This window comes from Crocodylus siamensis, chromosome 3, assembly GCF_052110815.1.
Source record: "Crocodylus siamensis isolate JL-2025a chromosome 3, ASM5211081v1, whole genome shotgun sequence".
NCBI lineage: Eukaryota > Metazoa > Chordata > Crocodylia > Crocodylidae > Crocodylus > Crocodylus siamensis.
The window spans coordinates 125,227,611-125,250,427 of record NC_143397.1 but is presented as its reverse complement, the minus strand read 5'-3'; the positions used below and the strand labels follow the sequence as shown (position 1 = coordinate 125,250,427).

The following is a 22,817-nucleotide window of genomic DNA, read 5'->3' as shown; positions in this document are numbered from 1 at the left end:
AGTGTTTGGTAGAGGATCCACTAGATGTCATTATTACACAACATCCCACAGAAAGCGAACCTTTCAATTGACATAACCTTTAAAAACTGCATTTAACAGTTTTTCAAAATATGTCTCAACAATGATAGTAAGTACAGCAGTGGTTAGGGAATGCCACCCAAGACAGTTTTTATAACCCATCTGTTTTATAGCTTATTCAATATACAACATGCTCTTTGTAACTTTATAGGCAAAACTGCTATATTATCTGGAGGTTTGGCAACAGGATGTAATTTAAGTAAGCTCAAAGTAGTCTTTGTGAAGAATACAGTCTCTGATTACATTTTGATGTTTTGGGTCACCTGTTTCTTTTTATGTACTATGTGTATTTTTAACATGGTTATACTTGTTACAATCTCAAAACTATTTTAAATGCAATTTCCATGGTATCATTCAATATACTGTTTATTCTCCCTTAAGAAAAGCTCAGTGATAGTAAGTGGGCACACAAAATAAACTACCAGAAGTGTATTTACACTGTTTAGTGAATACTATGCATAATACTGCATGCACCAGCACTCAGAGGTGTGTGCATGGTGTCTTCTGTCTCTGCTTCTGTAATTCAGCAGCAGTGCTTTACCTCTGCTTGTGTGTATGTTTATGGTGTTTGCTAACAAGTGCAACCTATGGGCAAGAGATTAAACCTTAAATCCACCAACAAGCAGGTTTTTAAGACATTTTAGGTTATTTGCTATTTACTCCTCCTACAACTGAAACAGACTGGATTTTGTGACCTACCAGATTGTCCCATACACTGGGGGAGGTAGCCAATAAATTGAAATAAACTTACCTTTTCACAGGAGGTGAAAATGTGTGTCAGGTTATAAATCGCCTATCTATCCATTAACCTACAGGGTGCCCCTGCAGGCAATCCAAAGTGTTCCCAGACAGTTCAGCACACCTCCCCACAAAACCTAATGAAAACACAAACAGATTTATCCAAATTAAACTACCTCTCTCTCCCCAACAGGCATTTTTACGGGCCCTTGTAGAGTACACCAGCAATACAGGAGAAAAACGAAGGCTTCAGGAGCTTTGCAGCAAACAAGGAGCTTCTGACTATAATCGCTTTATCAGAGAGCAAGATGTCTGCTTGTTGGATTTACTTCATACCTTTCCAACTTGCAAACCTCCATTTAACCTCTTAATAGGTAAGTGGGTGATCTCAGCTTAACTGAGTTTGATTTCTGGAAAATGCAGCAGCATAAATGTTATTTGAGAGAAAGGAGGAAACTGTTTGTGTTATAGGTATTTATATTACTGAAGAATCAGTGGTGATCAAACTAGAGTTAAAATTGGGGAGCAGAGTTTCAGTTAAATAGTATTTGGTCCCAGATACTGTAGATCTTTAGGCAGGTGCTTAATGTTATACATAAATATTTTACCCTTTGACTTCGGCTCACTCCTGTACAAAACACTAAGCACTAGTTGCATGCAGGATCTGGACCTTTGTGATTAAACTGGTTCCACAATAGGTAAAATTATGGAAGGCCTGTTTTCCATTTGCCTGTTTTCTGCTTCTTTGTATGGCCTTACTTTATATTTGCCTCTTTCCAGTGCAACTGTTGGAAAAGTATGATTTTTCAAGCAAATTGTTTCAAAATATAAGATTATTTCCTTTTAAAAAGTACTCCATTAGGGGTGTGGAGAAGAAAGCATGTTTGCCAAAAGTAGAAAAGCTACAATAGACGGAGAAAAGAATCTAAGATGAAAACAGTTTTTTTAGATCATTTTTAAGTTTGCATCCCTCTTACGATTCTGATGACCCAAGACCACTCATATCTTGACTGCTTTTATTAACCCATAGCTTTTATTAACCTGGGTGGCTTTTATTAACCTGGGTGGTGACATTTGCATGTGGTGGTGAGACCTTGCTATCAGGACAATGCAGAGCAAATTAAAAATGGTCTTAATTCAAAACTACTTATCAGAAAACTGATTGGGAATTTTTAAAACTCTTAACCCACATTGGTGGAAAAACAATGCACAATTGCACTTGGACAGCAAAGTCACTTGATGTTGCAGTCCCCAGAAATGTTTATGATTTCACATTCAGACAAAATTGTACTGTTTGCTGCTGTCAGATTGTTACTGCTCATCTGATGGCAAATGCATTCAGTCAAAAGGTACTTGGCAAGACCTAAAATGTATTGCTGTAGGGTACCCAACCCGTACTGTACCCAGTAGATGTGTTATCCTGGGAAAGATAGTCACCATTGTGGGAGGTTATGTAACCTATTTGACTTTGGCATGCATCAGGTTTAAGTGGGATGCCCGATTTTGCTCACACCTGGCCTATTTCATGTTCTTGCTGCTATAAGACTCCTCAGAGAAGCTGTACAAAAGTGCAGACGACACATCAGTCAGTCCAGTTGTACTGCGTGTGTCTTGTTTGGCTTTAGCTATGCCAGCATTTTCTCTTTTGCCAACCTATCGTGGCCATTTTCTACCACCCTGATCAAGTGGGTTTACTGCTACTTTACCACAGTGGACCCTTTTTCTAGGGTACAGTGTGCACTCTCAAGGATTTCTGCAGCGATTTTAGGCCAGTATAAGCCATTGTCTTGAAGGCTGAGCTACTGCCAGATGTAACTTCCTACGTTTTTTTAACCTTTCAAATGGAAAAAAAGAATGGTTGACTCTGTTGGTTTATGTCTAACTGTAGTGTGAACTCTAGGAGAAGTTTGCAGGGTGTTTCTATTTGAGCAATGTATTCAGACCTTTCTGACTGGAGGTGATTTAGGGTCCTGAGTGTTCCATGGAATAGGTTTAGATTTGACTGTGTGTTTGCTAAAGTGTAGCCCTCCTTCTTTGGCTTTCTTACAGCACTGCTGTACTGTAAGATAAAGTAAAATCCATAGTCGGTGTGCACATGTAACTGTTGAAATTGTGCATCTCATACCAGAAGCAAACAAGAATCTTTTGGGAGAGCGGGGTGTGGTACTCCAATTCCACTAATGGTTCCTTGAAATGGTGTGAGCGTTCCGGTTGGAGTGCCAGGATTGTTCATAGTCTCTGTGATGCAGGGGTGGAGAGGGGGAGGCTCCCACATGAAATATTATGCTGCCTTCTAAGTGGGAGCGAAAACCTCAAGTCTTACCTCTTTTAATAGCTTTGATCAATATTTCTATGTATTTCGTACATCCCTTGTTACTAACCTCAGGCCCCATAAACTACCCAAAGCAAGTTTCATTCCCTCCCATTTTACATGAAAGAAAATTAATGTTGTACAATATCACTTTGGAGGGAAGTGGGACTACGATCTAGGTTTCTTGTACGTCAAAATAAAACTTATCTACACGTAAACAAATTAGGCACGTTCACTTCACTGTAGTTACAATAGCACAGAAGCGAATCCTCATACAGTGTTTGACCATACACTTTGTACCCAAGAGAGCAATGAAGGCCTACTTTAACACAAACACATTAGGGTATAAACCCGGGTGATATGCTTTGAGGTAATGTTCAAAAGCAAACGTGTTTCATTGTGCAGATACGTTAATCCCTTGTGGGTTTTCAAAGAATGAAGATTTAGTGGTCAGAACAGGAGCCTGTAAGGCTTACTAATCAACTCCTGTAATTTGCTGAAAGTTAAGTGGGGACTGGAGAAAAACACTGGTAATTTAAAATTTCTTTGTCAGTCTACAGTATTATCAAACAGGAGGAAATTTGCTTAATAAAATTATTTCTGACCTGACATTGAAGTAAACAATAACTGATATGTGCATATTTTAATTTTCAGAGCATCTTCCTAAACTACAAGCCAGACCCTATTCAGCTTCAAGGTACTGAGATACTTAAATTGATCTTTTTCTTTGTAATTTAAGCTCCTTTTTTCTTTTCTTGGGGGGGGGGAAGTGTTCTTTCCCTGCAGGTCTAGTTGAGCTGCTAAGGAGAGACTGGAAAAGGCAAATTTGTGGGTAGGGAAGTTGCAAGTGGTACATACAGAGGAGAAGTAAGTAGGAATGAATGAGGTGGGGGGAGGCACAAATGAGTTGAAGGTAGAAGAGAAGGATGAATGTGATGACAGTCGGGCAAAAAAATGGTGGAGAGATTGAACTAAATAAGGAGTAACAAATAAATGGAAGGAAATGGAGAGGAGAGAAAAAAGAGGGAACACGATTAACTCTAGAGTAAAGAGAAACACTGAGAAAGGAGAGAGGAAGTATCGACAAGAGAGAGCAGGCAGAAAATAAAACAGATTGAAAAAACAGACAAATGTTGAGGAGACAAAGTTTGTTTTGTTTTTTGAGAATATTGCAGTTACTAAAAATATATACATGGGATATTTGTCTGTACATCAGGCATCGTTGTTTTGAATCTGATAAATAAAATTCCACTATGACTACCCTTTACGGGTCAGTCAAATGGTATTGCCCAGGCAGTTTGCACTGTCCAACACAACCCTGAGTTAGTGTGCAGGTAACTGCAAATTGTAGCCCGAGGAAAGATACTGACTTGAGTGAAATTTGGATTGGGTGCCAAATGAAGTTAATGAGAGGTGCCGTGGCTCCCACCTGGATAATATTTTTTTTGTTGTCATTGCAGCTCCAACTTATTTCAACCAGGAAAACTGCACTTTGTTTTTAATATCGTGGAGTTTCCCTCCTGCCCAGCACGACCAGTTTTGCGGAAAGGGGTGTGTACAGGCTGGCTTGCTGACTTAGTTACACCGGTGCTTCAGCCAAGTGAAAGCACTCAGCATTCCAGCGCAGGAAAATCCTCAGCTCTAAAGGTACCGAAACAATGTCAGAAATGTTGTGGTTTTAAAGAATGTTGGAATTGGAATGTGCAATTCTGGAGGAAAGATGGCTTCCTTATTCACTGCTGCGATCTGTTGTTCATATGTTTCGAGAATGGCAATATGATCCCCCGTTGTGCAGTCCAGTCCTCATTAGACACTTCTCCTTCTCTACATAAGCACTGTGTTGGAGTGAATTGATAGGAATAGAAACTTTCTGGAGATGGACCAGAACCCCAGACCCCAGCCCTGATTACTCTTCTGATGGCTAGGGACGTTTGGAACCAGATCTAAATTTGCACCTTGGGCTACTGGTTTGCTTCTGCTGATATTTAGAAGAAGGTCTGTGTAAATTTGTGTAGGGTGGACTACAGCAGCGGTAGACACTCGTGGTGTGGATGGTCTTGATTTTGATTATGCATGCTTTATTTTGTCTTGGCTCAGCCTGTTTCCAAAGCCCAGAGAACTGGATTAAAATCCCTTCAACTCTTCTAGAATAAGAGTTTCCATATAGGGAGTTAATCAGCAATAAGTATTCCAGAGCAATTTTCCATGTAGACCAACACTAATCCTCACCTGGAAGTTACAGGCACGCTTCAAATAATTACAGTGGGAATTATATGTGCTTATTAACAACAAAGTTATCCCACTGGAAAAGCCTATTTTACAATCCAGATGTGAAAGGCCAGTTTTCTCTGCTGATGTGAATTGGTGTGATCTGTTGGCTTCAGTGGAACCATACCAGTTTATACCAGCAAAGAATCATTTGTGTGAGCATTGTGAGTCCATGTTGCTTTTGGCTAGTTACCTTGTTACTCCTGACTGCTTGCAGATTGTGGGTGGTGGTGGGATAGAAACCCAAAACTGGCGCTTTACTTAAACCTGGCGTGCTCCTGCACCAAGCACATGCCCAGAAGAGGCATTGTGTTAGTTGTACCTGGCTTTTCCATTGTCTGTGTAGATCGGGCTCTTTAATGAGGTGTTTTTGGTGCTTTTATCTAATAGCTGATTGAATCAGCTATTAGATAAAAGCCCCACTGAAGCTCCCAGTCTGTACAGACACCGGAGAGCTGGGTCGAAGTAACACATTGCTGCTTCCAGTAAAGCAGGTTGAGTTGGGTTTTTTTTGGTTCCTCCCCACCACGTCTGACAGCACCCCTTGATACCTGTAAATGTATGTTGTTAAATCATAAGATCTTACCTTTCTGCAGCTGACTCAGTCTTTTGTGAAGGAGTGGAAAAAACCCCTGTTTAAAAAAAATAAAAAAAATCAGTGAACCAGCATGTTAAGACAGGAGCACAGTCACACAAATACTTCTCTGAGCTATTCCATATAGCAGTGGCATAGAAAGTACAAAAATAAATATATGAGGCCACTTTTACTTTTAAAAAAATTTTGCTTGCTTTCTCTTTCAAATGGCTTCCTTATAGGAAAATTCATGTCCGTGAACAGCCATTGAAAAGGTAAATTTATGACCCTACTTTCTAGAAGGGAAATTCCTTTTATTGTCCATTTTGCCAGGTTTCCTCTCGGCATACTCCTGTGTATGATGTAGGGAGTACAGAGCTATGGGATTTGGGGAGGGGAGCGTGAGCAATGCTCTCACACCTCTGGAATAAAAAATAATACAGGAGGGATTTGAATAGAAGGCTAAAAAAAAGGCAATCTGTTTTATGGGGGTGCTGTCTCTTTAAAAAGCTGGAGTATCAGCCCAGAGTCTCCTACGCTTCTAAGCGAGTCATGTAGCATATTATAAGATGCTAAATGGAAAGCTGTTGTATGCCTGAGCTGGTTAGACTCTGCAAAGAGAATGCTCTTTTCTTTTCCTCTCAGGGAAAGATAAAAGGTCTACAGCCTCAAATATTTCCCTTCTCTTGTCAGCTTTTATACAACTTGTGATAATGTCTTTGCAGCAGGCCAGATGGCCAGTCATTTCTGCAGCAAAAAAATGGTATGGGCTTATCATGGAAGATTGTGAGACTGGGATACTTCAGAGAGGTGGGGAAACTGTTAAAAGATGACACCTTTTTTAACATCACTTTTTTTTTTTTTGGATTGATTGCCTTGTGAGAGAGGCTTTCTAATGTATTTTCTGTTAGAGAATTGCCTCCTGTTGTGTATGTGCATCACGCTCTCAGGCTCATTAGGTAGAAGCAAAATACTAGGATTCAGGTAGGCTGTTGTGTAATCAGTATGCCAAGAAGGAACAACTACTGACCCCCAAAAATTTGGGTCACCATCTAATATCTGCCTGATTAAAACAAGACTAGAGTCTACACTTCTGTCTGGTTACAAGAGATCTGTTTCAATAGTCAGAAGTAGTTTGTCAAATTTACTAGGGCAAGACCTGACTTACAAATTATCTGAATTTTTTAAAACTAATTTTGAGGGAAACTGGCTATGTATGCATGTAATAGTTTACTCCAACTCTGAGGCACATCCTTGATTTAAAATATAGTATGATTTGATATTACTGAATCACTGGCAAAATGCTAAAAATGTAAAAGCCCTGACCAGGCTCTTTTTTTCCTTCCTTTTTGTTGAGAGAGAGATGGGGCTGGGGGGAGAGAAAAATGGAAGGTTAATTACAATAGGGGGGATAAACAAAATTCAAAGGTGTTTGCATCTGCTGTGTAAGCTAAAATTCAACATAGATAAATGTGCAGCAGTATACACAGATTGCAAAATATGTAGAAGCCCAATACAAAATGAATGAGGCAGATTTTGAGCAGAAATATATTAGATTAATTATAAGCACTTTTAAAAATAAATGTATATACCATTTGCAGAAGCAATATTTTTTTTTTTTTTTGAAAAGGGCACCACAGTTTTGGAATACCTAATAGGAAAAGTTGCCAACCTCAAGTATGATAAAATAGAATGTGTTTATATAAACACAAACATCAGCTTTCCCCACAAGAATTGTACCATTTATCCTCAAAATAAAAAAACATGATGCTCATTGCATTCTTAGCGGTTTGGGACTCAGACGTGATAGCCTTAAAAGAGAAGGCAAGCAGTTTGTGCTGGTAATTCAGTGGGTAGAGCCAATGGCAGGATGCAGTGGTCAGGGAAAGATACAGGAAGCTCTCTGCAACAATATTTTGAACAGATTTTGGGGAACTAGAGTGCATGTTGGCACCAGAGAAGAGGATGTTGAAGTAGAGACAGGACAACCTGGATGAAAGTTTTTAGCTGGGAATACAGAAAAGAGGCTGGATCTTAGAGGGGTTTTTCAGGAAGAAACCGCATGATTTTAGACATGACCAGGACTTTGCCAAAAGGCTGAATCAAAGACGGCGTCCAGATTGTGGATCTTAGTTGCATTATGTTCACCATGACTGAGAAAGTTGCTCCTGCTAAACCAGATCTCTTGTACTATCTACCCCTTTGAAAATATGTTATATTTGATTGTAGGTGGGACAGTGTAAAGGCCATCGGTCTTTGAATGATGGTGGTAGCTTGCATGCTAATGATGTATGGGGAATATTTATTGTTTTTAACCAAGTCCATATGGGCAGATTGATAGAACTGCAAATTTGTGTGACATTCAATCCCAGATGTTTATATAGCATCAAGCTTGGCAGCCTGGATATATACTGTAGTCCAGCAGTTGTCATACAGGGTGCCACAGTACCATGGGGTGCCTTGAGATCTTTTCAAGCATGCCACAGGGTAAGTTTACAAAAATATTTCATAAGATTAAACTCAAATACTTCAAATACAAATCTATGGTTGTGGTCTGAGTTTCTTGCAACAAAAAAGTACTACATTATTTTTCTGAAGTGAAAAGAAGAGTTCAGACAAAGAGCTGGCATTTTCTGAGGGATGCCTTATAGAGATGTCTCAGTTCTACAAAGGTTGAGAACCACTGCTGTAATCCATTCGGATCAGCATCACGCATCATACATTTTCTGTGAAGAGGAGTATGTCCGTGTGTTAAGGCTCCAAAAACAGCACAACCTTTTGTCTGCCTACATAATTTCTTAAAATTATATTATAATAGCATCTAATTTTGTTCTAGGTCCCCATTTTTGCTCGCCCTACCAATGCTTTCCACTTACCAGAAGATCTGACTGTCCCTCTTATGATGGTTGGTCCAGGGACTGGAATTTCGCCATTTATTGGTTTCCTGCAACACAGGTATGTGCAGCATTATTACCTGGAAAGCATCCAGCTTCTTAAAGACAGTCACTTTTTGAATCAGGTATCGGGTAGAAATGGAGTGGGGTAACAGCCTCCAGTCATATATGTTGCTTGTAAGGGAACTACTGGAATTAGATTCTTTTTTTGACTTTAAAACAATAGTGCTTCAGGGGTAAGCATTTCAACCGAAACATCCCATTTTTATTTTCATTCGGTATAACTTCCAAATTCATTAATTGAATTCTTTTTTTTAATATAAATGTATTGGATGTAGGAAGAGCTAGATGGTTGAAGGAGTTTGAGAGAGAACAAAACTTTCCTCTCCAGATTTCTATAGGAATCCACTAGAGGTCAGTAGTTATAATAATAAGTCTTACTATACTGTTGGGTAGCCTGAATGTGGTGAATTGGCCATCACAGCCCGTTTCCTTCAGAACTGAAGTCCATATATGCAAACCTGCCATGACTAATGGCATGAGGTGCCAGACTCCCTTGCTGACTCTAAGTTTGACCAAGTGATGACTGAAGTACGCAAGCAAAATGGTTTGGGATTCCTGTCACTGCTCCTCCGGCTCCTGTCCTGTGATTTTTAGGAATTCAGACTGTTCATGATGCTCTTCATCATATGCTATTTAGTTGATCGATGTAGTAACTTGGCTGTTTATTGCTCTACTGTTAGTCTATAACCTTGATTGCATGTTCACCCATATTATTAGGAGTAGAAAAGACCTTATGTACATGTTCAATGCATCCAGTATGCAGTTATTCTAGAAACGGCCAAAAAAAGGAATAATAAATCATTTTCATCAGAGGGTGATAACAAGAGGTTGGACTTAATATCTGAGCAAAACTGTGTGGTGTTAGTCAAAAAGTAATAATTTCACTAGCCTCCATGTTTATGAGGTAATAAATAGTTCTTCTCTACTGATGGATTTTATAGTTCATATTTTTTCAGTGTTTTATTATAAGAAGACAAGAAAGGCAGCATACTCTCTTTAAACTAAAAGTGCAGTAATTCCGTAAGTTCAGATGGGAATTTATTTCACTGCATTTTCTGCCCTCTCCCCGACAAAAACCAGGAGCTCAAAATAAGCTGTTATGCTTTGGTCTAACATATTGTGTGTTGGCTCTTTGACAAAGCAAACCTCTCTCACCACAAAGTATGCACTATTAAGCGGTTAAATGACTTTAGGACAGGGGGCATCTACTTATCTACCAACAATCTACTATACTTGTGGGAGCAACACACAATATAAGGCACAGAGCAGATATTTTTTCTGTCTGTTCTTTTTTTGTAACTTGCGTTTCCTAGTGAGGGTCAGGGGATAGATATATTGCCCATCGGCTATTAGTTGGCCTGTCAGGCGTGCTGGAGATGGGCAGAAATGCTATGTTTTTGTTCAGCACTGCAATTAAATTTTGGCTTTAGGGTTGTTTTTTTTTTTTTTAAAGCTTTTCACTTAAAGGAAGTGAGTATCTTGTCCTTTGAAGCTATGATGGATAAAGTGAAATATTAAATATTATTTGCAGTGCTATGCAGACACGCTTTGATTCTGCAAACCCTCCTAACAGCTAAGCAACTTAGAGGTGCATTTTGTTCTTTTCTGAATGCCTTGATGACCAGATTTGGTTGTTTAAGTCCTAAAAAACTGCCATTTATATCAAGGCTCATACTCTCTGTGCATGTATAACTATTCACATGCCTAGGACTACACACAGGCAGGGATGGAGTGCCAGCTTGTACATATTTGGCATTTTTGAGACTTGGACAACCACACAGATGATCAAATCTGGTTGTCTAGGCATCCAGAAAAACTAAATAGCACCCTTACTGATTAAGACTGCATACATATATTAAAATGACCTGGGAGAATTCTCCTGGGTTAGTTCTGCTACAAAAACTTAATCTGAGATGCCTGAACAGATATTTGAATCTGAGCCTCTAAAGAGCAGACAGCTTGCAGTGCTGATGCTGCTTATCCAGGGAGCCCCTGTGTACATATTTCAGAATGCTCTGCAGTCTCCCTTGGATTTCCTGGTGGCACATGGTAACAGTGCACAGGGCAGTCCTGTTTTGGCTGACCCAGATTTCTCAGAATCAGTCTCTGTCTTCCTGCAACATAATGTGGGATTGAAAAGGGAGTATATTCTACTCCCTCTTCTGCTGGAGTAGGCAGAGTCCAGCCTGAGCAACACACTGTCTTGAGGGGGGAGGGAGTAAAGCACCCTGGGATGCTGGAGGACTGCTGTCGCTTCTGGTGGAAGGGTAAATTGTACAGACATTTGCTCTCCCAAAAGAAATTCTCCCAAGAGTAGTGTAACCCTGGTTATTTTTCTCCTAGACCAGCCACTTTTTCTATGGGAGAAAAATCGTGAACATGTATATGGTTGAGGTTTCTCCTGGGAAAGCAACAAGTCTCCCAAGAAAAACTAAATGTCTATACAGATCCTATGTGTGTGTTTGCAGAATCAGAGCCATAGCCATGAAATCCCCATCCCTTTGGATTTCTCTGGTTTTGGTTCAACTTCTCCCCGTTCCTTTCACATAGTTCCAGGTTTCTTTGAGTTTACTGATATTTCACCTAGTTAGGATCCTTTATTAAATCATCCCAAATTCCATTCCTCACCCCCCCCCCCATGTTATTTTCTAATTCTGTTTCTTTTGTCTCAGAGAGCAGTATACTCTTAGAAGTGCTCCCGGGAGTCGATATAAGAAGTACGTTCGACTAAATGTTTGAAATTAATCTTGTTGTCACCATATCATAGATCAGTGTCATGTTAACTTTGTTGTTGTTGGATGATTGAAATACTGTTGAATGCCTTTCTCGAGAATGACAGAGAAGCCAGAGAACACATTTTTGCAGACCTCTTATAGGCTAAGATCAAGTGTAGGAGGTGTAGTCACCTCTTCATATTACATAGAGCAGGGGTGTCCAACCTTTTTGAATATGGGGCTGGATCATGAGCCTTTTATCACCCAGTGGGCCGGTGAGCCATATTCAAAGACCTCACAAGAAGTGGTATCACATCACCCCCCCAAACGAAAGTACAGTGTTTACTTTTGTTTCCTATCAAAGCACCTTAGGCCTCAGAAAACAGCTTGGAGGGCCACATGATGGTCCATGGGCCATGTGTTGGACAGGCCTGACACAGAGGGAGTGACTATAGTTGTCATTATAGGGAATCTTATCTGTAATGCTGCTTCACAGGAACATGTGACTACACAAAGGACAAAGCTGAATCCCGTTATTTAACTTCAGAAAGAAATGGCATAAAATGGCTATTTAACTACAGATTATTTTCAAATTCCCCTCTTTGTTGTAGATGTGATATTTCAGCAGAGTACCATCAACTCAAAGCTTGGTTGTTTTCAGAACAGTGTTGTTTCATATGCTACAAATAAAATAATCTTTGCTGACTTGTTTTTGGGTAGTGGCCAAACCCTAGTTGTATCCACTAATGTGAGATCATTCCAGTTCATGTCTTCACACATGTACCAAGAATGTTTCTTCTATTGTTGAAACAAAGCTGTGGATTTGCAGAGCTTTTGTATCCATGACTGAGCGGTCTTTAAAGTTTATGGAACTCAAATCTCCACAGATTTGTTTTCCAGGCTGTTTCTGGCTTTTACGTGTAAGTTCAAGCACACACTCTGGCTTTTGTTTTTAATTTACACTATGAAAATTGGAAGAGTGGGTGATGATGTGTCAGTAAAGGGAAAAAAAACCTAGGGAAGTATTTGCATGTGGAGCATGAAATTGAATTGTGGCAGTGTCAAATGATTTTTCTACTGTGTAATAAATTCTTAGGAAAATATTAATTGGGAAAGACAGAAACTGCATTTGCCGATGTAGAGATGTTTAAAAGGATTTGCTGTCTAAGTTTACCATCATTGTTACCAATAAAGAAAGTCATAATGTGCACGGTTTAACAAGCTAATATATTTGCTGCTGCTAATTACCCCTGTATTATTATGATGGCACAAGCCAGAATTGTCATCTAAGAGGCTGTTTGGAGGAGCGTAGAACTTTTAGTTTTAAACAGATTTTGGTATTGTTACAAGCCAAGGCATTTTAAACTTTATACTTCTGGGCCAGTGGTAGTGGCATTATAATGGGAAGAGATTGTGGTGACCTGTGGAAAATTCGTGTGAGCTTGAAGCTTGTTTTATACATTGCACTTTCAATGTATTCAGCCCCAGGGATTTAACAGGTTTACCACTGTCGTTGTATAGGTGAAAGCCAAAGGGCATTTTCAGTTTCTCTTAAATGGGTCACTTCACTTTTTCAATCCAGTCTTTCTCATCCAGGAAGGAGAAGCATATCAGGCTTCACAAATCTATTCTATTCAGTTTTCATCAGACATTACGCCATATGTTTGTCCAGAATAACTTCTGATGAAGAGAAACATCTTTTCACAGAGCATTCCTGACAGCAACTTTCTCTTCTTGCAGGGATTTTTTCTGTCAGAAACTTGGAAATGCAACCGTGTAATACAGTCCAGCATTTGTAGCTTTTTATTTTTTTTCTCTATTGTTTTTAAATACAGAGGGGCAGTGATAGTAAGATTACCTGTTTCTTCTCAAGTCACTTTTTCACCTGTGGATCTGAAAGCATTTTACTAAGGTAGGCAAGTGTTGGGGCTCTACTGCATCAGTCCAGCAAGATGTTGAAATGCTTCTTTGGCCTGGGGCAGCAAAGTATATCAGATTTGGCTTTACGGGCTGCTTGCAGACATTAACAAAACAAACAAACAACCCCCCCCCCCTCCAACCATGCTTTACTGGATACCAGAAGAAGCATCATGTTACTTTGACCTGGTTTTGCAACATCTGTATAGATCGGGCTCTTCAGCAGGGGTTTTTGGTGCTCTTATCTAATAGCTGAGTCCATCTATAAAAGTGCCGAAAAAGCCCCACTAAAACGCCAATCTGTACAGACATTGGGAGAGCCAGGGCCAACTATTCCACTGTCTTCTAGATGTGCTGGGCTTGGCATGGGAATGCACTGAGTCTAAAGCAACCATTATGACAGTGTTAACAAGATCTCAAGATGAAATGGTGATGATTGCATCATATTACACATGCATGTTGTGGAGGGTTTGCACAGTAGATAAAGCAGAACAGGGCCTTGGCTTCTCGTTGTTTTCCATCTTCTGAGCAGAATTTAAACATTGGCTTCCTTCCAAACCAGCTGTATCTAATCCTGGATCACATTAAAAGTTCTACTATATGTTTTCCACTAGAGGAAGGATGTGCACAACGGCATGAATGAGGACTGGGAACCAGAACCCATGGATCTTTTTTTTTTTTTTTGTAGTTCTGTTATCTACAGTGTGACCTTGGGCACGTATCAGCCTGTCCAGAGATCTGGTTACATATTTGCTAAAATATTTAATTGGCCTACACAGATGGCCAGGCCTAATTATGTTTAGTGAAATGCCAGCAGATCTGGGACTTAAAATGTTATGTGAGTGCAAACTGATGGTGCTGCACATAGGCTGCATAGACACTGGGTTTACTTTGGCAGGGGTTGGCTTTCTATATTTTCCCTAGAGTTTCTGCATGTTTCCAAAGTCTGGAGGCCTGATGGTCAGCTGATAAAAGCTGGCACAGCTTCACTAAACCAGTGGTTACGTTAATTTACACTAGGTGAGAATCTGGCCATGCATGGGAAATAAAGGAGACCCTTGACTCTTCCATAGTCCAGAATAGATTTCGCACACTCTGTATTTCCAAGGAATCTTGTGCTCACTTTTTGAGCTACCTTTGATTTGCTTTGGCAGATGTCCCACCACCACTAGTGACTACTTATAAAATTGCAGACTGCTGACAGCTTCCCTCTAAATGCTGAGAGGAGCTGACCATAACTTCCTAGCGCAGGTTTTAAGAGAATATTGTAGCAGTGTACTTTTTTCTGGAGAAAGGTATCTCAACTAGCCATCTGTTTTGGCTAGAGGAAGTTCAGACCTAGTTACCTAGAGGAAGTTGAGACCAGGAGAGTGTTAGGGCGTGTTGTGGAGGGGAAGTAAATGTGCTGCTCAACTTGGAACTAGAAAGGAACTTGAAGAATTGGAAGAAGTCACAAAAATGAAATTTATTAACCACCCTGAACATCTGCATGAAGGGGGAGAGGGAGAAACCATGACTAAATTCATTATTGGCAAGAATAAAAACGACAATGTATACCCCACAGTAACAGGCATGATGCTCTGTGCTTCTCTTTCTTCAGGGGCAATGAGAAAGGGAGAGACGGGGGGGTCTCTTACAGATTCCTTCCCAGCCCCAGTGTTTTCTTGGCTGTCTTGATTTCTGAATAAACAATGGAAGACAAGCCATCAGGCCACAGATCATCACTGAAGTTGATTCATCATGAAGGGAGGGACCTAATCCCTTCTTATTGCTTTCCCCCACAGTGATGTTGAGGTGGCCTCAGGAAAGCTCTGAACCTCTCTAACATCAGTTTTCAGTTTGCCTTTTAACTTCAGTAGGGTTGGACAGATTCCAGAAATGAAAGGAATGTGGGGTTTTGAGGGTAGGGGGGTTCTTGGTATCTGGGGTACTTTTTTTTGACATTGTGGAGATTAGATAGGTCATGGGTGTGGGACTTCCAAAGGAAGAAACTTCAAATGACCAGGGGAATTGTGTATGTTGACAGTGTACGGTTTGGCAGTCCTGCACATTCTGGAATCACGTAACCACATACAGTACCACAAATATATGTGTATTAGTATTCCCAATATTAAATACAGATGACATGGAGAAACAGCATAAGTGGCTCTTTTAAGATGAGAGACAGTGGTTGTGATATCTGACACTAGCACTTGGCATCCTGAAAATAATAGGTTTGTTTTTGGCTTTTCTGCACATTTGAATTGGTGCTATCAAATTATGTACTGAAAAGACTATACTAAAAATAAGGCTTTTTAACTCTAGTAGGACTTCTGACTGGATTCTAAGTTAGAAGACTTACCGAACTATTTTATTTATATATAGATATATATATCTTCAGTGTTCTGAGAAAGGTAGAAACGTTCCGTGTCCAAATCAGAACCGAGCCCATGGAAAAATAGAACTCGGAGCCTATTTAATTCTAATTATTATTAATTTTAGTATTAGATTTTCGGGGGGGGGTAAACAAATTTCTATCCAGCCATGTTTGTATCTGCTAGATCTCATCTTTGTAGCAGAATTTTTAGTTTTGAATCCTCTTGCTGATCTCCTAAACTCATCAGTTTATAAATTGAAAGTTTATAGTTCCTCTTTCCTCCATAGGTTTTTGTAAGAGAGCTGTTTTCAGTCTAGCTTTTCATTTTGTGTGTAGTCTGCCTCAGGTGAAGGTATCCACGAATTGCATTGGCAGCCCCTTCTGAAAGCCAATGAAATTGTGATTTATGTGGGTTAATTTCAGACCTAAAACTTTCATTAGTGTTTCTTGTGGGACACTGGTAACTTACTTGTATAACTGAGATTTAGTCCCAAATGATACGATAGACTTTTTATCAAACTGAAAACTTTTAACAAGGAAAACTTAAGGCAGGTGATGAGTAACGCTGTCCTGCATACTGATGCGCTTTTTGTGACCTGTTAGTTGTGTACTGTAAAATGTGCCTCGCCTATTTTAATAAAGCCAGTTCAAAATAATGTGTTGTTTTTTTCTGTTTTTAATACCAAGTTTGAGATCAGGTTTTGCTCTAATTTGACTTCCCCTTGACTATATAATAAGTAAGCAAATGCACAGCTCAGAAGTTTGATTCAAATAAATACCTGAGAATTTGGATTGGATTTCATAAAGTTGTTTTAAGGGGCCTTGTCTGTAGTGACCTGTTCATCCTTGTAACTTCCATGCCCCTTGCCTGTGTTCTCGTAGGTTTTGATACTTAGGCCCAGAACTCGTAGGATCTTAGGAAAGCACAATTAAAAGGGACTCCATGAGACCTCTGATCCAGCCCTCTACTCAAGGCAGGATCCTCCCTGAGCAACCCAGCCCAGCCAAGTGTCTATGTGACTTGCTCTTAAACTTCCAGGGACAGCTTCTCTAGATAGCCAGGTCCAATACTAAACTATCCTGCTAGTCAGGAGGTTCTTCCTCTTGGTTTTGGTCATCTTGCACCTACCACTTCTTTCCATAGCAAAATGTTTTTTGAAATATTTCTTGGAATGTGGCAGCTATCGCTTAGCTCTACCGCAGTGGAGCAATATAGGACTTTGGTTAAACTGGAATTTGGACTGTTGGGATAAGCCATCAGATCGGGTGACTTCCTGAACTGCCTTCACGAAAGGCCTAAAGGGGATGGATGGGAAGGTGGTCATTGTAAGGTCTGGGCCATTAATGAGGGATCTTGGACTGAGCAGGATCAGGTACCTCCCTGATTCCTCCTCTTAACCAAGGACAGTGGGGGAGGAGGAGAAAGTAGGCTTTTCTTATCCCGTTTATTAGTGATCTCTGTTCTGTTCAAGGGATGGATGAAATCTTTAGGTCTGTGCTTTTGCATCTTTGTTTGATACTAACTTAAATCGGCTATTAAAATCTTAATGCTTATTTATCCACATAATTGTTCTTTTAGATCTTAAATATTTTTTACATAATTTCCAATACCTATCTCAATTTAAAAGATTCATAGGATTTCGGCACCAAACTATAACATGTTTATTATATAAATACTAAATGAAAGGTAAAATCATAAGTAAAAATTGTTGCAACTGTTTTGTATTTTGGTGTTATTTCTATCAACAGAGCTAGTAATTCTTGCTGTTATTTAATACTGGCAAGATTATTTAGATGAAGTCACTATTTTTTTTCTGTGACTAAATTCACATTAAATTGAAAATGTTTCGTGTGGATTTTTCCTCCCCACTTATTTGTAGAATGTTCCTATTGAAAGAGGTTCTTTGTTTTCATGGGTCTGTATTCAGAAGAGTAGCTTGGGATTTCCAGAAGGACTCAGTATTGGCTTACCTACTTCCATTGGAGTTGGTGGCCAAATTCCCACTGACTTTAGTGGCAGCAGAGCTGTTGACCACTTCAGAAATTCTCCCTCCCGTCTACACACCTCTAAAGACTTGACAGTCATTAACACTACCCTACCGGTATGAAGGGACATTATAGAATAGTGTAAAGGAGCTCCCAAGATTAATCAGTAACAGTTGCTGGACTGACTGAGTAAAAGATGTGTTTAACAAATACTCTCTGTGCCTTTCCCCACTACCCTGTTGTCCATGTAGACAAAAACTCCAAGAAGAGCATGCAGACTGGAAGTTTGGAGAGACATGGCTGTTTTTTGGCTGCCGACATCAGGATAGAGACTATTTGTTCAGGCAGGTTCAATATTTAGTTTTGTTGTCTGTGCTACATCTAGTATTTGTGTGGGAGATACTAATCTCAGACCTGTGAATGACCCTTTTTATTGCCTTTTAGAGATGAGCTCCAGTATTTTGTTGGAAATGGCATATTAACTCATCTTAAGGTTTGTTTCTCAAGAGACCCTTCAGCTGCAGCAGACACAGCCTCACCTAAATATGTGCAAGATAACATTCGGCTTTGTGCCAAAGACGTTGCCAGAGTACTGCTGAAGGAGAGAGGTTGTGTCTATGTTTGTGGGTAAGTATGTTAAGACTGAATGCTTAACAAAGAGAGCATTTCAGAATGGGTTTAAGGTGTTAGAAAGAATTGTTAGAATGAAGTAAAGGCCTCGCACCAGCAATGCTAAAGGATTCTTGTCTTTAAAGTGCCATCTTTATGGCATAATATTAATCCTTCAGTTTTGCAACTAAATCTTTTTCACGTAGTTCGTCACCAGGTGTAATATGTCTCCACTGACCTTACCCCCTTGCCATGGTAATGCTAAACGGTGGCCAGTTTCAATCAAATAGATTTACTCATGCGAGAGATGCGTGCGCGCGCTACACTAGCCCCTTCTCCAGTAACATGTCTGCAGCTTGTGCTAAAGGGGAAAAAAGTACAGTATAACAAGTGGTCAGTAGGGCTAGGGACCTCATCTAAGCAACTGCATGGCAACATGACCACAAACATGAGCAACTTCGATCCCATCAAGAAAAACAGCCAGCTGAAATGTATTCCTGAACTGTTTGTGTGTGTGTATGTGTAAAAATAAATAAATAAATAAAAAAGTGTGGGTATACATTTTTATATACATTGTAATATTTTATAATAATATTCATGTATCTACATATATTATGTATTATCATAAAATATTATGCTATATTTTAAAAATGTGGGAGGTGTACTTATATACCATATTTACTCAATTATAAAATCAGCTAATTTCTCAAATTAGCACAGGGAAAACAAGCCCGTATTTTACATTTCATACAAGGAAACCTGTTAAATACCTATTTTCTGTTCACCTATTTTTGAACCGCTGCTAAAAGCAGCATGTGCTCAGCAATGGAAACCAACTATAAAGTTAATTAAATGCATCCAACACTGTGCGTGGCTGTAAAACACATGGCCCATATGGGGCAAACATGTAGTTGGAAACCATTTTTTTTTTTTTCAAATTACAAATTTTATTAAAAACACGTTTATCACGTTACGCGTAGAAAGCTTCACATATTGAGCATCCTTGTTTTATCAAGACTTCATACTGCAAAGCAACTGCATATCAAAAAAATTATACAACTACATATATTAAACCCTTAAATGCCATACATCAACTTCCCACAAAAAACCTCTTACAGAACTCTGTTTCTTCATACAGAACCCCATGAATATCAGTTAACCTCTCTCTCATTCTCTCTATTATTACCTCAGTAACCACCTGAAACTCTCTGCCCCTCCCATCAGTCCTCTCTTGGATCAGTGAAACAAGTGTGTCCAGTCCTTTTTCCTCCACTTCTTCTCTACTTCCTATTCTCTGATTTCTTCTTTGTCTCAAGTTCAGTATTTGTATAGTAATTCAATTCATGCAGCCCCAGCATCAGGCACTCTTTCAGTGAAAGCCAACCCATTAAAAACTCAGAGGTTTCTTATTTCCATGTATTGGTTTTAACACTTGCTAACTGTCCTTAATATTGTTTCCTCAGGCCCCTTTGGTATGAGGCAATATAATACCATCTCTTATGTTACAGACTGGCTTATTTTTGTTTTGGTGGTATTGGTTGTTGCCATGTTGGTTTAGGGACATAGGCAGACAAGGTTATTTGGGTAAATGTGATTTTTTTTTTATTAGACCAACTGAATAGTTGGGAAAATTGGCCTTTATAAGCTTTAGGGCACAAGCACCCTTCTTAAGGTAAGTGAAGTGCCTTTCTTCAGTACATATACCTGAAGAAGGGTGCTTGTGCCTGAAAGCTTATAAAGAACAATTTTTCCAACTACTCTCTTGCTTTATAAAGTCCCATTCTGACTAGCCTTTGTCTTTTCACTTTCCAAAAGAAAGGTCATATTTCCCTTCGTACTTTCACTAACTGCTGCCATGATGGTGAAAACACAGTTCCAGTGTACAAAATGATCAACAGTAACACTGCCTTAATTGCCACTGCTCTTCTAGCAAAGAACAATGTCCTTCGCATCCACAGCCATAATATTTGTTGTGCCATCGCTGTTGCCTTTTCCCACACTTTTTTAATTTTCTTTCCTTTCTGCCTCAGTTGGGATCCCAAAAACTTTAATCTCTCCCTCCACTACTTGTAGTCCAAGCTTCTTGAGGTCCCTCCAGTTTCCCACTCCCATTTTATAATGTTTTTGTTTTAATTTAGCCCCAGTTACTTCACCATACTCCATTGTATGTTTTAGTACCCTTTCAGTGGATAATTTGTCTCTAAACACTACATTGATATTGTCCATATGAATGTACACTTTACCTCTTCCCCCTCCTAGTATCATTACCCCACTTATGATTTTATCTTTCCTTATTCTTTGCTCCAGAGTCTCCATTGCACATACAAATAGTATTGGTGACAATGGGCACCCTAGTTTTGCCTTTGTTTGGATTTTAAAGGCTCTGCTCAGATGTCTGTGTATTAGCACTTGGCTTTCTGCCCCCTGTATAATAGTCTTATCCATCTTATTAATTTCTCTAGGAAGCCCATTTCCCTTAACGCTTCAAATATAAAATGATGATCTGCTCTATTGTATGCTTTCTCCTGATCCAAGTTTTCTACTGCCATATTTAATTTCCTCTGCTGAATGTGTATCAGTGTATCCCTTATCAGCCAAATCAAGTCAGAAATCCTCCTGCCAGATACTGCACAGGTTTGATCTTCATGTGTTACTTTTTTTTAGGTAGTTCTGTAGTCTCAAAGCCACCATCTTTGCTAACAACTTGTAGTCTGTATTTAGCAAGGTAATTGGTCTCCAGAAGTTTTTTTTCTCCCCTTTTTAGATAAAAAAAATTACTATTCTGCTTGTAAAGTCCTTCCTTGCCTTTTCTTTTCCCACTGTTTCTTTGAAAACCTACTATATCCATCCCTACCTACAGCCATCATTTCTTGTAAGATTCCATGGGGAGTCCATCTGCTTCTGGAAGTTTTCCTCCTTTACAGGTTTTTAAACTTTCCTTCACTTACTATAAACTTAACTTTTCTTCCATCTTCTGTATCTCCTTCTGTTGTACTTTTTCTTCAGTCTCTCGCACAAAATTATTCATTTGCTTTTGGTCTTATTTGCGTCTTCTGCTATAGTTCTTCATAAAATCTTGTTGCTTCCAGCACCACCTCCTGCTTTTTTCCACTTGGGCCCCACATTCTCTGTACTGCTTAGCTCTCTCTTTGCCTTCTTCACTCTGGCTAAAAAGTATCAGGACCATTCTTCTTTCTCTTCTACTCACAGTGCTTGTGCTAAAAATATACTATCTTTTCAGCTCCTGCTCTTGTCTCTCCTAGTTCCTCTCATACCTGTCTTCCTTCTGCAGCTTCCTTTAGGAGCTCATTCATCTTTCAGTGCAGCTTTCTCAGTTCTGTAGTTATTCTCCCCAAGTTTCTTCAGTCTGCTTTCTTCAGAAATTCTCTTGTGCCCTTCTTCATCATCATCCACCATTCTTTGGTACTCTTAAAATATTTCTTCAGTGTCTTCCACTCCTTATACCTTTTTGTGGATGCTTGACACACCTCCACATCTTGTAACAGTTGTACATTTAACTTCCACACTCCCTTTCCTCTTTTGGGGCTCTTACTAAGACTCATTTCCATCTTCAGCATCCGGTGATCACCAAATGCCATGCTTACGGTTTCATTTTTTTTCTTACCTCTGTTTCTTTGGATACAAACACAAAGTCAGTTCTTGATTCTTTCTTTCCACTGGTGTCTGCTTTCATGAAGGTTTTCTCCCCTGCCCACACATCTATCCCCTGCCCACACATCTATTAGTGATTCTTCTTTTACTGTTTGTGTTAACAATCTGTACAAACTGTCTCATGTTCTGTCGTTTTCTCCTGTTCTGCCAGCCCCTTCTGTTAAACGGTTGAAATCCCCCACTATTATTCACCGTCTTCCTCCAACCACTTATCCCACTAGTTTTCTCAGCAGAGTCTTCCTCCTCCCCCTCTCTGGTGGTGGATCTACATTTAAAAATTGTAATTCTGTTCCCCCGACTAACAGTGACATTTATTGTAGTCTGGCACTGATGATATCTTCCACCTGCTTTGCTCTCAACTATGGATTTTTGAAAAGTATTGCTACACCTGCTGCTTTATCATTTGTCCCTGACCACCAAGATGGTCCCCATCTCCACCTTTCTCATAGCTTTTATACTCCCTCTGCATTGGTATAATGTACTCTTGTAGGTAGATTATGTCTGCCCTTACCCATTTTAACACTGATTCAGTCTTTTCCCATTTTTCCTCACTAAGACATTCCTGACATTAATTGATAATATTATCAGTGTTATTGTGCTTGCTTTAACTGAGTGCATTTGTCCCTTTTAAGGTTTG

The 22,817-nt window shown here is 39.5% G+C and overlaps 1 protein-coding gene across 4 annotated transcripts in view; it reads left to right on the top strand.

Annotated features, from left to right (window-relative positions):
- The window catches only part of MTRR (5-methyltetrahydrofolate-homocysteine methyltransferase reductase), a 62,630-nt gene that overhangs the window by 30,387 nt on the left and 9,426 nt on the right, over positions 1 to 22,817 (top strand). For all 4 annotated transcript variants that reach the window (XM_090039141.1, XM_090039139.1, XM_090039140.1 and 1 more), the window contains 6 exons: positions 1,010 to 1,190; positions 3,782 to 3,824; positions 4,588 to 4,774; positions 8,806 to 8,924; positions 18,151 to 18,243; positions 18,344 to 18,526. In XM_090039141.1, the coding sequence (XP_089895267.1) occupies positions 1,010 to 1,190; positions 3,782 to 3,824; positions 4,588 to 4,774; positions 8,806 to 8,924; positions 18,151 to 18,243; positions 18,344 to 18,526 (806 nt within the window). The remainder of the gene's footprint in view (positions 1 to 1,009; positions 1,191 to 3,781; positions 3,825 to 4,587; positions 4,775 to 8,805; positions 8,925 to 18,150; positions 18,244 to 18,343; positions 18,527 to 22,817) is intronic.